We start from the raw sequence: 13,183 nt of genomic DNA, 5'->3' as shown, positions 1-13,183 counted from the left end.
GATAACTCCCGAGGCTGACACGGAGCTCCCAGCTCACGCGTCCATGCTCGGTGGAGTGCAAGCCACGCCCCCGTCAGAAGGGTCACACTCATGCATCTCGATAGGTAATCTAGACAGGAAATCTGCATTAACATTTTTTTTGCCAGGGACATACACAATCTGGTAAATGTAATCTTGTAACCGTAAGGACAATCTAGCGATTCTTGCTGAAGCATTCAAAATTCCTTCTGTTGTAAGTAACTTGACTAATGGTTTGTGATCAGTACGTATCACACAGGACTTCCCCCAAATAAAGATAAAAAATGGTCCATAGCCCAAGCACATGCAAGGGTCTCTTTTTCAATGACAGAATTTTTTTCTTCAGAAGGGGATAAGGCACGGGAAGCATAACCAACAATATTCTCATTGCCATCAGCTCTTATTTGGGATAATACACCACCCAAACCCTTGTTGCTGGCATCTACAGTAACAATATTGTCTGAATCAGGATCGAATCCCTTTAGAGCAGGGGCTTCTACAATGGCACGTTTGATGTTGTCAAATTCAGATTGACATTCTGTGCTCCATAAGAACTTGACTTTATTCTTGAGGAGTTGCCTAATGTAGAACATTTTTGAGGATTTTTTTTTTTACAAATCTGGAATAAAATTCAGCAAGTCCCAGAAAAGACCGGATTTTCTCCTTGCTTTTGGGATTGGGCGCATCACGAATAGCATCAATTAAAGAGCGTTTGGGAGAAATACCTTCTTTACTGATAGTGAGACCTAAGTACGTGATAGATTTGACAGCAAACTTACACTTGGAATGCTCAACAGTTAACACGTTTGACTCCAGGATTGTAAGGACTTCATTAAGAATTTTGTCATGTTCGTTCCTGTCAGCACCAAAAACAAGGATATCATCTTGGCAACGTCTCACGTTTTTGATTTGGCCAAATAAATGGTACATCAACCTCTGAAAAATAGCAGCCGCAGAGGCTAAGCCAAAAGGAAGTCTCTTATACTGGAAACACATGAAAGGGGTGATAAAGGCTGTCAACTGTTTGCTCTCATCCGCAAGAGAAATCTGATGATAAGCAGCAGAAAGATCTATTGAAGAAAACCACTCTGCATTTTCACCAAAGACAACATTTCAGAGATTTTTGGAAGAGGAAATTTATCTACTACAATATTATTGTTTAGATGTCTAAGATCAATACACAATCTCAATTTGCCGTTACTACGTCTAGCTACTACGATCGGAGAAATCCACTCCGCGGATTCAATGGGTTCAATGATGTCAGCTTTAACCAATTTATCCAGCTCTTTTTCAACATCATCCCTGAGGAGAACAGGAATTTGTCGGACTTTGTGTATTTTTGGGCAAGCATTAGACTTCATGTGATGCTCAAAATCATTAAGATTTCCTATGCTTCCATTAAAGACTTTGGGAAACTTCTCTAACATTTCCTTACAAAGCAAATGATCCTCATTAAGCACCATGACAGGATCTGGACTGTTAGGGTTGAGAATTATATCTAATTTACCCTGGTCCTTCCAGCCTAAAACTGAAGGTCCTTTCTTGGCAACATATAGTTTGCTGTTGGTCTGTCTATTCTTGAATTTATAGACCAAGGATCTGTACCCAACCATATCTATCTTCTCTCCAGAGAACCCTACTGGTTGAATATCAGGTTCGAGAAGTTTATCACCCAAACGTGCAACAAAAAGAGATTTCCACGTTTCTTCATCAACAATAGTATATGGCGATCCAGAATCAGCATACATTTGTACTGAAATCCCTCCAATGAACATGGTACACAAAGGTTTTTTTAAGGTTCTATTATTACTGTCATAAATATTCCAAATAAATAACTCCTTCGGATTTAAATTTTGAGAATTACTGGAATCATTGATGGTAAGTTTCTTAATACTACCTTCACAATCACTCGAATCATAATTGCCCTCATCCAGACACTTGACTTTCTTTTTGTTTTTCCTCTTACAAGCTTTGGTAAAGTGACCCACAATACCACAATTTGAACATCGTTGCCTTAAGGCAGGACATGTCTTACTGGAAGCTAGATGCGAAGGACTATTGCAACGATAACATCTAACATTGGCATTGTGATTATACTCTTTTTTTTTGTTGTGTCATTTTTATACTTTACCGAATTATTTGTTTTGGAAGTAGACATTTTGGCTTTGATCTTGCTGACTACTTCTGCAGAGTTTTCTGCAATAACGGCATCTTGTTTAAGCAACTTTGCACTGCGACTAGACATTTCAGCCTTTCTTACAATGCTCAAAATATCTTTTAACTCAGCATCTCCATTTATCCACAACCTATCTTGTACAGCTGGGTCATTATTGTGCATTACTACTTGATGTCTGATAAATTGATCAACTAAATGATCAAACTTACAATCATCAGCAAGTTTTCTCAAAGCTGAAACGTATTCATCAATGGTTTCATTAGCTTCTTGTTTCCAGTGAAAGAATTTAAACCTTACAACTCCAATACAAACTTTAGGTGCAAATTATGTGTCAAAATCATTCATTATAGTGTTAAATACATTGGCATCGCCACCTCCTAAAGCTTTGATCATTCCTTCATAAGCCTTTAACCCTCCTGGGACTAGGAATAATCAGTGCGGCTACTGTTGGACCTCAATATTCAGGTGAGGAGGAGACAACTTGGAACTTCGGCAAGCCTGCACCCACACTAGGTGGTCCCGTTCCAGAGGTCAGGCCGCTTTTCCTTCACCTATGAAGCCTCCTGTCCTACTGTTCTGAGGCGGAGACTTTCTACAAGATCCTGAATTAGGGACTTGTTTACATTTGGTGTAGATCCTCCCCCCCCCACCTAGGTTAATACACATATAGATCTACCCTTGGTCCTGAAGAAGTGTCGCTTAATCTTGGAGCAATGAAGACACAAAACATGTTGACCCCAGTCAACCAAAGGCTACCCAGATACCTTGAATCATTGCAGTAGCCCCACTGATTTTACCTAGTCCCAGCCCCGACATCCAAATTAAAGAATTGATAGGGCCAGGGCCTATTTTAATCACTCTTTGAATTATTACACAAATTAGGAGTCACTGACTTTTCACTCACACACACCCTTCACATACGGCGTTCTCAGATCAGAAGATCTCCGCTAAAGATGCCACCAGGCCCGTTGGACATTGCAGCGCCGGTCCGACGAGTAGCGCCCAATGATGAGGCATGACACCCTAACAGGTGTGTGAGGGCATTAAGATCTGAAATACAGACCCCCCCCGAGACTAAAAAACAGCAGGCAGATAGTGATTTTTATCACCTCGGCCAAAAGAGAGGAATTGTCTCCTTCTGATAGATCAGGTACACACTTAGGAGCATAGGAACAGGACCTCTGTAAACAATCAACTCTTTTGCCCCCCTTTGATTACACGCCAATCCTTTGCCTTCACTTGATAATTTATATCCCAAAAAGATTACACTAATGAAGATAATCTTTAATTTACAAATGTTTATGTTATATCCATGCTGGTCTAAAATATAAATTATTCTGTTTGCTCTTTCTAAATGTTCACCAAAGTGAATGCAAATCAAACCTGGACTCTTTTTATACCCTTATAGTAATCGCATATACTCATACTATATATCACCAAATGTAAATCCATCAAATATACTAATTTAGGTGCTATGTTCTGACAATGGAAGAGTCATCATGTATTTTTTCCATACTAAATTTGTCATCTGTCCAGTACTGTGCACATTTGCACTGCGTGTGTACGTTTGTGAGAGTTCAAATTTCTATAATAGTGTACAATGCAGTAAGTTTGTCTGGTGTAACAATTAACAATTAAAGATTGAGGAGTCTTCATGGCTGAGTGACAAGGCACTATCACTCTCTGGTACTGCAATTATATCAGAAGCATATATTCATATCATGTTTCACTTCTGACTTCAATGGATATTGCAACAACAAAGTGATGGATGGAGAGCTTAAATGAATCTCAGCCACTGGCAATTGCTCGGGCCACATCCCAATCCATTGTTTTTCTCCCACCAATCCACCTCAGTTTGGACCCAGCCATTTGCAAATCAGTCTTGACCCTACTCCAATGGGAAAAATCCAGCCCTAACTGCCAAGCCAGGTCTTCACTGACCCGGAATACAAGCAACTTAGGACCGGTTTCACCCTGATAAGGGCTCATCAGCCACGTATAGCTAGATTCCGGAGGCTCAGTGAGCATGAGACCAACGTCTGGGCATACCCGCCACACTTAGGGTGTCAATTGCAACAATAACAAGGTGATGGATGGAATGCTTGAATTAATTTCAGCCACTGGCGATCGCTCGGGCTGCATCCCAATCCAATGTTTTTCACCCACGAAGCCACCTCAGTTTGGACCCAGCCATTTGCTAATCAGTCTTGACCCTGTTCCAATCTGAGCAGTCTAGCGTGAACTGCCAAGACAGGTCCTCCCTGAACCCGAACACAAGAAACATAGGACCAGTTTCACCCTGATAAGTGCTCATCAGCCAGGTATAGCTTGATTCCAGTGGAACAGGTAGCACGGGGCCCACGTCTGGGCATCCCATTTGCGATTATCCTTGTGGGACAGAATACAAAAAGTAAGATGGAAATAGCACCCGCTGTAAGTACCTGTTCTACATGCTACAGGTGGGACTCCCGAAATACAAAACGATGGACTGACACAGCATTGGCAACAGTCACAATGACAATTTTTAGATGCTAGAAGCAGCACACTTATCTATAACAGCTTCTCATGAAGACATTTTATTTCAAATGCATGACTAGTCTGACATTTTTTAGAACATATGGTTTCCCCATTCTCGGCCAACACCCATAAACCAGATAAGTTACTCTACCCCCTCTGTAAACTCCTTTAAATAGCCACCCAGTCAGGCTGAACAAGGTCGTACATATGACACGGCCGAATAGCGGTCCTAACCCCTCTCTAATGGTAAATGTTCAAAGTTAAATGCGACGTGCTATAGACTAGTGTGTTTGGTCTGCCTAACCCTCCCCCTCTTATTATTATTTCATATCCTATTGAACTGTGAGAAAGGCTAAGTGCAAGTCTTTAGATTTTAAAGTACAGCACTTTGGCTAATTTATCCTTGCAGATCCCTTGAATACTATGTTACTTGAACATGTTTACCCGACTGAAATTTAATTAGACTAGATTTTGATAGCTTATTCATGCGTCATATCTCTTAATTAAAAACACAGTAAAGGATCATTAAAAAGACATAGAAAGAGTATTACTGAAGATAAGTAACTTGTTATTCAAATGGATCCTTCTAACTGTAGATTCCTACCCTCTAGAATAGATACCACAACAGTACATCCCAAAAGTAGAGGATCTGAGCAGTAGACTCAGATCAAGATGTTTTAAAGGATCGAACAGGCAAAGTGACTCCATATGTCTGACCCAGTTTTGAAGCCAGCAGCTTTTTGTGAAGGTGTACACCGACACCCATGTTGCAGCATGGCAGATATCAGAACACTTGCCAATCCCATTGTAGCGGCCTTGGCCCAGGTGGAATGAGGATGCAGGGTGATTTATTAGCCAACATGGAAAGGTGATATCAACTCTGGCAGAAAGGTAGACTGAATCCACAGCTGCAATTTTTTACGGGAAGAAAGAGGCGGATACAAGGAGAACCCTTGTAATTCACTCACGTGACATGCAGAAGTGAAGATGAAAATAAAGATGTTTCTTGAGAAAAAGCGAGCAACTGTGCATAGGCAAATACAGCATGCACACAAGGAACGGCAGGACTAGATTTAGGTCCTACTAAGGCATGACAAATGGTTTTGAAAGGAACATTCGTGTCGGACCCTATAAAAATGCATCACAACTGATGGTTTTATAGAGAGAAAGTCGATCAGGCAAACATAAAAAGGCCAAAAGGGGTCGACAACCAACCCTTAACGGTGCCAGCTGCAAGGCCATACTGGGTCAAAGACCAAACAAAGAGAACAACATTAGACTTTCAAGACTGTCATGACTTTCCTCAAAACTCAAGGTAGGAGAGGCAGTGATAAGAATCTGTCCAGGAGAACTGTGTCCCATTGAGGATGCAATGCATCTCCCAATGACCTCTTGCGAAAAAACACCAGTGTCCAGAAGCTTTGACGCTGTGCATTTTTAATGGTGGCCAAGAGATCATGACAGAGCATGCAGCACTGATCGAAGATGCCCTGTTCCACCTTGTGATAGAGATGACATAGTGGTCCATCAGCTGTTGTCTGCTCAGCTCCTCTGCTAATTGTTTAGGGACTCCGCTAGGTGGCTGGCTACCAAAAAGATCTTCTACTGATCCAGCCACCTCCAGAAGCATACAACATCATGGCAAAGGATTCAAGACCCCACCAAGTTCTTCTGGTTTCAGTACCACATGGCAGTCGTATTGTCCATCAGGACCTGTACCAGCTTTCCCTTGATGGTTAGAACAAATGTTTTCTTGTCAAAACGGAATACCTGAAGCTTGAAACGGGTAATATGTAGGTGGCCTTCAAACTCCACCTCTCCCATTTGAGCCCCATAATCCAAGCAGTGAGGCGCATGGCGCAAACATGGAGTCGTGGGAGAGTGGCCTGCCTCCAGTCAGGTTTGCATTCATCCACCACCACATGAGGTCCTGAGCTATCTCTTGTAAGATTTGGACAGTCTAAGAGAGGCAACCCTGGTGCTGGGCCGACTGAAACATTAGGTTCCAAAATAGGGTCTGCATGTACCATTTAACAGACAGGATGAGGAGGATGCACAAGGCCAGGAGCCCATGAAGCCTCAGAACCATCCTCACCGAGACCCAGTTCTAATCCCAATATATTGGGATCATATGAATATCCCAGACTCACTATGGCATTGGAAAGGCCTTGAATGCTACCTCCTTTATAGGATAGGCTTTATGAAGGGAAGCCTCTGCTTAGGAGTCAGGTAGAACATTTGCTCATTGATGGAAACCTCCAAGGAGATCACAAACTTGTCAGTTGTTCGGAGATGATCTGTGACTGACTGCAGCAAGCACCTTGAGAAGTAAGTTATTGAGGTACACTGCTTTTATGAACACCTGAGGGATCCAGGAAAGGCTGTAGGGCAGCAATGAACTGGAAGCATTCCATCCCCACCGTGAACGGCAGGTAGCATCTGAGAGATAGCAGGAAAGGTATATGAAAATATGTGTCATGCAAAGCCAGGGACACCAGCCAGTCCTTAGGATCCACAACAGAGACGTACTGAGCTACAGTGAACTTTTGAATTTGACCTTCTTCAGAAAGGCATACAATGGCTGGAAGTCCAGTATAGGCCTGAGACCACCGTCCTTCTTCAGGTTTCAGATGTAGAGTGAACAGAAATCCTCTCAGACTCCAGAACCCACTCTATGATGCCTTGGCCAGCTGGGAATTGACTTTTTGATTCAAGTTAGTGAGCCTCATATCCATTTAGAGCTAATGCCTGGACTTGAACGTGATTCCATGGATAGAAAGTCAGCAGCTTTATCCGTTAGATCATATCCATATTTCTCAATTTATATGTGAAAGTCATACACATGTGGGATGATTGTGAATGATCATGTACAGTGCGCACATTCTCTGTTGAAACTGCTTTTTGAAATAAAAAAAAATACTAGAAGGCTCACTCGGACCCTTACTTGGGAATACTTGCAGTTTGTTTTAAAACTGACTGGAATTAGGGACATAGTTCAGCACCTTTGCACCAGCAGTGCTGGAACGATGTTACATCACTGAAGTCATAGGATCTGTGATAAATTCTATCTTCACAGAAAGAGTAGCAAATGTATTTAGCAGGAGAGTGGTAAGGGTATAGTATGTAGCTGGTGGTGCACTTTAGAACACACTGTTGTAAATATATGGATCAAGCATCATGTGGTAGCACACTGTCGTTTACAGACAGCACATTTTCAATTGAAATGGCCACCAAACGTGCATAGACATACAGTTTCACTGATAAAAGTAATTGTTACCATTTCCCAACTGGGTGACATTTGGGTGGGTCCTTTAAAGACCTTCAAGCTAGATTTCCCTACATCACTCGCAGTTTTACAGATATTTACAGCTGTGCCATGCTCTTCAAGGGCACCACACGACTGGTACACGACTCCTGGATCATAGCCCTCCTGAGGCACAAATCATGTTGGGGGATTTGGGGAGGGGGGCCATCTCCCGCATTTACCGGACACTCATTAATAATACCCCAACATCACTCGATCGGCTGCCGACTCAATGGGAGGATTGAGTGGGCACCTTGGAGGAGAAGGACTGGCGTGATGCCCTTATGGCCCCCAGGACAGTCACCGCCTCCGCCAAACTGCGCATGATACAGCTTTATTTCTTACATGCCGCCTACCTGACACCGTCGCGCCTGCATCGCGCAGGACTCCAGCTGACCCCCGCCTGTGCTAGATGCGGTCACGAGCCAGCCGACTTTTTCCATATGGTATGGACATGTCCACGTTTGGAGCGATTCTGGCGAGACATTGAGGAGGAACTCAACGAGGTATTGGGGTGGGAGATCCCACATGACCCAAAACATGCGATCTTAAGCATCACATACGGGCTCGATGGGTCCAGAAATGAAAAACTATTTTATACCACGGCAATGGTAGTGGCTAAGAGGGACATAGCGACTGCTTGGAAATTCCCTGATCCTCCTACCGTTGGGAAATGGCGAGCCGGGGTTGACTGGTGCGCCACGCAGGAGAAGACCATGTATGTAGCGCGTGGCTGCCCCAAGAAGTATCGTAGGGTCTGGGGGAAGTGGTTGGGGGGCATGGTTTAGTCTCGCCAGGGATGCTCCAAATTTTGTCTTTTTGAATTTGTATGTCCTTGGCCTTTGGGTTGTCCAGCTCAATGCATATATTCCTCTGTTATCATGGTGTCTTGATGATTGGCTGGTGCATTTTGGGAAACCAATAAAAATTTGTTTATCAAAAAAAACTAATTGTTACATGAATGATTATGAGTGGAAATCTTTTTCAGTGAATATTTAAAGGAACCGCTGCTTGCATTATGAAGTGGTGGGGCGGGGGAATATAAACAAAAAAAAATCACATCAGACATAATTAAAAATATTTAAGATTGTACTTACCTTGCTCCTTTCTCCCGATCCTCGACTGCTGCAGTCCAAGGCTGGTGCACACTGTGCAGGCTCTCAGATGCCACTCCCAGTGCTTCTCTCATGCCATACCAGCATAAGAGATGCGCTGAGATTGGTCTGAGCGGCCTGGTTTGCCGCTCAGACAGTGCCTGGGACCCTGGGACTGTTCTCAACCCAGTTCTATGCAACTCAGCCGGTTGAAGAAAGGCTAAGTCAAAGACTAAGATGGGCGTCCAAACCAACATGTGCACTCAGTAGTGCCCATTACTCCTCCAAAAGCTGAGAATGGCTCAACCTGACCCGGCTGGCTCTGGCTCAGGTGATAAATAAAATGATAATAAAATTGTTTCATTATCATTTTATTTTTTTAATTTGCCTCTGCTGGCTTTCAGCAGGGGTGTGACACTCCTCCGCCATATCAGAGAAGCCACCCCTGAATATTTATCATTTGCGCATCACCAACTAGAATGTCATGATTTGTTTTGATCCTAATTAAATCTTTGTTTCTTTCCAACAGACTTCACAATACAAAACATATGCTTCATTTTTGGTTTTCTAAACACTAATATTTTTTGAAATATTTGTACAATTACTATACAGGTATTTCAATGTTGGTGTGTGTTATAAAAAATATGACATTCTATCCTTTTAAAAACTTTTCTCACTTTGCAGTCACGAGAAAGAAAAGGAGGCACCAAGCACCATGTTAAAATAATGAGCAATTTCTCAAAGACACAGCCTCACATTTGATCTCAGTCTTTTAACGCACAGATGACGTGACTAGATAAATACAAAATGTAAAGGCATCTTTATTTATTGCTTTCGCAAACCACCAGAATAGGGTGGCGACCCACAAGTGAGTTGTGACCCACAGTTTGGGAAAAACTATTCTAAGGGTCTTTTTGGAAAAAAATAAAACTCACAATAAGGATTTAAGTTGAGAGAAATAGTGGAATAATTCTTGTGCACACTCATATTAGATCCTAAAGCTCTCATGCTTTTTCCTACGCATCAGATATTCAAATGAATATATTAGCTAGAAGCACTATCTAAATACACAATAAATGTAGTGCAGAATGTTGCGCAATGACAATAAATACATCAGGTATTGCAAAGGAATAAAAACTTATATGTCCTAAAGCCTCCATGAGCAACTAAGTAAAACACAATAGAGAGAGAGGTTCTCTTCATAGACATAACGCAGCAAAATGTATGACAATCCTTTTTTCATAACTTCACATCAGGATTTGTAGAATATTGTACTTGACGTTTACCTTTACTCATTAAAGTCCTCACTATAGAATTAAGATTACAATACCAAGGTACTCGTGCCAATAAATATAGGTGTTTCCCCTGTAACAAAGAGTTTTTAATAATGAGAATTGTTACAACAAAATATACACCAATCTTTGGCATTTTACCACCCTCCTGTAAATAAAGACCTATATGTTGGGTTGAGAAGGACATTTAATAACATATGAGAATGCTGTGCACGTCCCATTTGTAATGTGAGCATAACATTAAATCCCTACATCAATTGTGGAAAGATGTTGATTTAAGAATGATCACATTGAAGGACTATTGTTCACCTACTAGAAGTTACCTCTTGCTTGAGATGAAGAAGCTGCTTTCGAGTTGTAGCTGACATTTTCGCACAGGCACAAGGATCTTCACCAGCACAGTTACAAGCTCCAAGCACCGCCAGCTTCAACATGAAAAATGCACAAATTACTCAGAATCACATAAGATCATATTTGAATATGACTGTATCTTTACAGACCATCTGAGAATGCCTCACCTAAGAATGGTAGCTTGGTAATGTTCTTCATACTTTTACAAATGCTTATGTTTACATTTAGGGGTACTACAACTTAAATAGTCTAGTTTTCACATAGTCATGCTAGATATATATAAAATTGTATAATTATAATATTTTAAGATGGATGCTCACCTAGACTAAGCAAAACAGCTGTTCAGAATCCACGTTTATCAGGAAAACATTTTAGGATGTTTGAAATTAAATCAAATCATTTGCGATAACATACAGCTAAGTGAATTTCCAATATATGTTGTTACATCCCTTAAGACTAAAGGTCTGATTCAGAGTTTGGTGGACGGGCACTCCATCACAAATCTGACAAATATCACAGCTGTCGTTTTTCAAGTGTGTTATACCTTAATGGACATGCAATAAGGTGGACAGGATATCCACCAAGTTGTAATGGAATACCCATTCACCAAACTCTAAATCACACCCTAACTCCTGAATTAGAGTTTGGTGAGAAATGAAAATCCTCTAAGCTCTGGGAGAAATGCAAAATACAGAGGAGAATCCATTGACTAAAATTGCTCCATCATATGGATATTATTGCACCGGAGATTAAGCCTGGGTATTCTACCTAGTTATAATCATTTCATTTAGAAATTATAGAATTTTATTATAGCAATCTACAATGCATCTTAATACTCTAACTGCTAGTATTATCACTGAAATCTATGTCTCTCTCGCATTTTTTTTTTTAAGTCTTTCATTGGTTTAACACATTAGTACAATATTTGATGTACTTATTAAGTCCGGGCGGTGAACTCTGCTCCGCTCACAGAATTTGCTGAGATTTCCATACTCCGAGTTACGCGGATCTCGCGGAGTTCCGAAAAACTCCTCTCCGCGTAGCAGAGAAGAGTTTTTTTTACCCATGCTCGCATTTGTCATCGTCAAGTTGGCGAGCGGTCCCATCAAGATTTCTCAGTGCATGTGATCAAATTTCTCATTGTGAGTGGTTGTGTATGCTTGCGATCGCTCGTGTTTAGAAACTGTCTGCTCGCGTTGAGAAAGCTGCCGCTCGTGTAAAAATCTACTCAAGCGGCAGAAAGGAAGCAGGAGGTGGGGAGTTTGCAATTCCTCTCTGATCTGTGGTAATTGTTTAGTTTATTTTTGCTGTCCCAATGTATACACATTTCGGAGTTTTAATGTCATCTTTGGTACCGTCCCTTAGAGCCTTTAGCAGGTCATCCCATTGGCCCACCATTAGTATTTTCCTGAAACTTCCTGCAGGCAGCCACACTCTGCTTCAGCCCATCTCAGGGCAGAACCATGTCAAAACGCTACTATGGGGGGTTCAGGCTACCAGTGTCAATGTTATGGCTTGTCTATCTAGAAATAGGGCGAGGCCTAAAAATCTGGAAGTGGCTTTGGAGCGATGAAATAATAACCCTAAGATGCAAATCTCAAACTTGATAGTTCACAGCATCCTGTAGCAGCAGATAACCTGCCCCTGTAATCTTTTAACCATGGCCAATACCATATGTTTTACCCCAGCTATGATAGTATGGCACCTAGGACATTCCAGTCTGGCTCCGCTATGTATTCCACTGAGCCGTTCAGCGGTAAGCTAAGCCCTGTGCTTAATGTTGAACTGGATATATTTAAGTTGGGTGTTCTGGGAAATAGCTTGGTGATGCGTTAGTAGATTCGTGGCTCTACCAATGTTGCCCTACTTTCCTAAGGCACAACACAAGATCAACCTTCTACCCATTCTCACAGTATGCAATGTTGAATCAAGTTCTTTGGAGCACAACATGCAAATATATCTTGTTAAAATAAAGATGAATCAAAAATCATGCGGATAGCTTTAAATAGCAGCTTTTCTGTTGTGCTAAGAACAACTGGTCTGCCTTTAGTTAGAAAGCTGCTTCTCAGGTGTCAGCGAGGATATAGTTCCCTTACCTGTGGGAACAGTCAAGAAATTACATCACAAATCCTTAACAGAAAGTTGTCTAACAAATTAAAGTTTATGTTGGCGATGCAGGATTGGGCAAAGAGAACTAGATTTGTTGTGTTTTTTCTCTGCATGGCTCTTAAAAATTCCTGGGACATAACTCCTTTCAGCTTATGTACCCAATGAGTCTAGTCATGCATCTTAGTAAGAAATTAAAACAAGCATTGGCATAGCCAATAGGTCTCGCCTTTAGGACCTTGTAAGTGTTTAACCATGCAACAGTTGTTGTTGCACCAAAGAAATTGTGCTGCATAAACAAATACTTATAAGGTCCCAAAAGCGA

At 41.6% G+C, this 13,183-nt stretch overlaps 1 protein-coding gene across 2 annotated transcripts in view; it reads right to left on the bottom strand.

The window, feature by feature from the left end:
* CCDC125 (coiled-coil domain containing 125) overlaps window positions 1–13,183 on the bottom strand; it is a 413,732-nt gene that overhangs the window by 61,372 nt on the left and 339,177 nt on the right. For both annotated transcript variants that reach the window (XM_085632389.1, XM_085632387.1), the window contains exon 9: window positions 10,725–10,826. In XM_085632389.1, the coding sequence (XP_085488515.1) occupies window positions 10,725–10,826 (102 nt within the window). The remainder of the gene's footprint in view (window positions 1–10,724; window positions 10,827–13,183) is intronic.

This window comes from Triturus cristatus, chromosome 2_1 (assembly GCF_964204655.1).
Source record: "Triturus cristatus chromosome 2_1, aTriCri1.1, whole genome shotgun sequence".
In the NCBI taxonomy this organism is placed as follows: Eukaryota; Metazoa; Chordata; class Amphibia; order Caudata; family Salamandridae; genus Triturus; species Triturus cristatus.
This window is presented reverse-complemented; position numbering and strand designations above follow the sequence as displayed.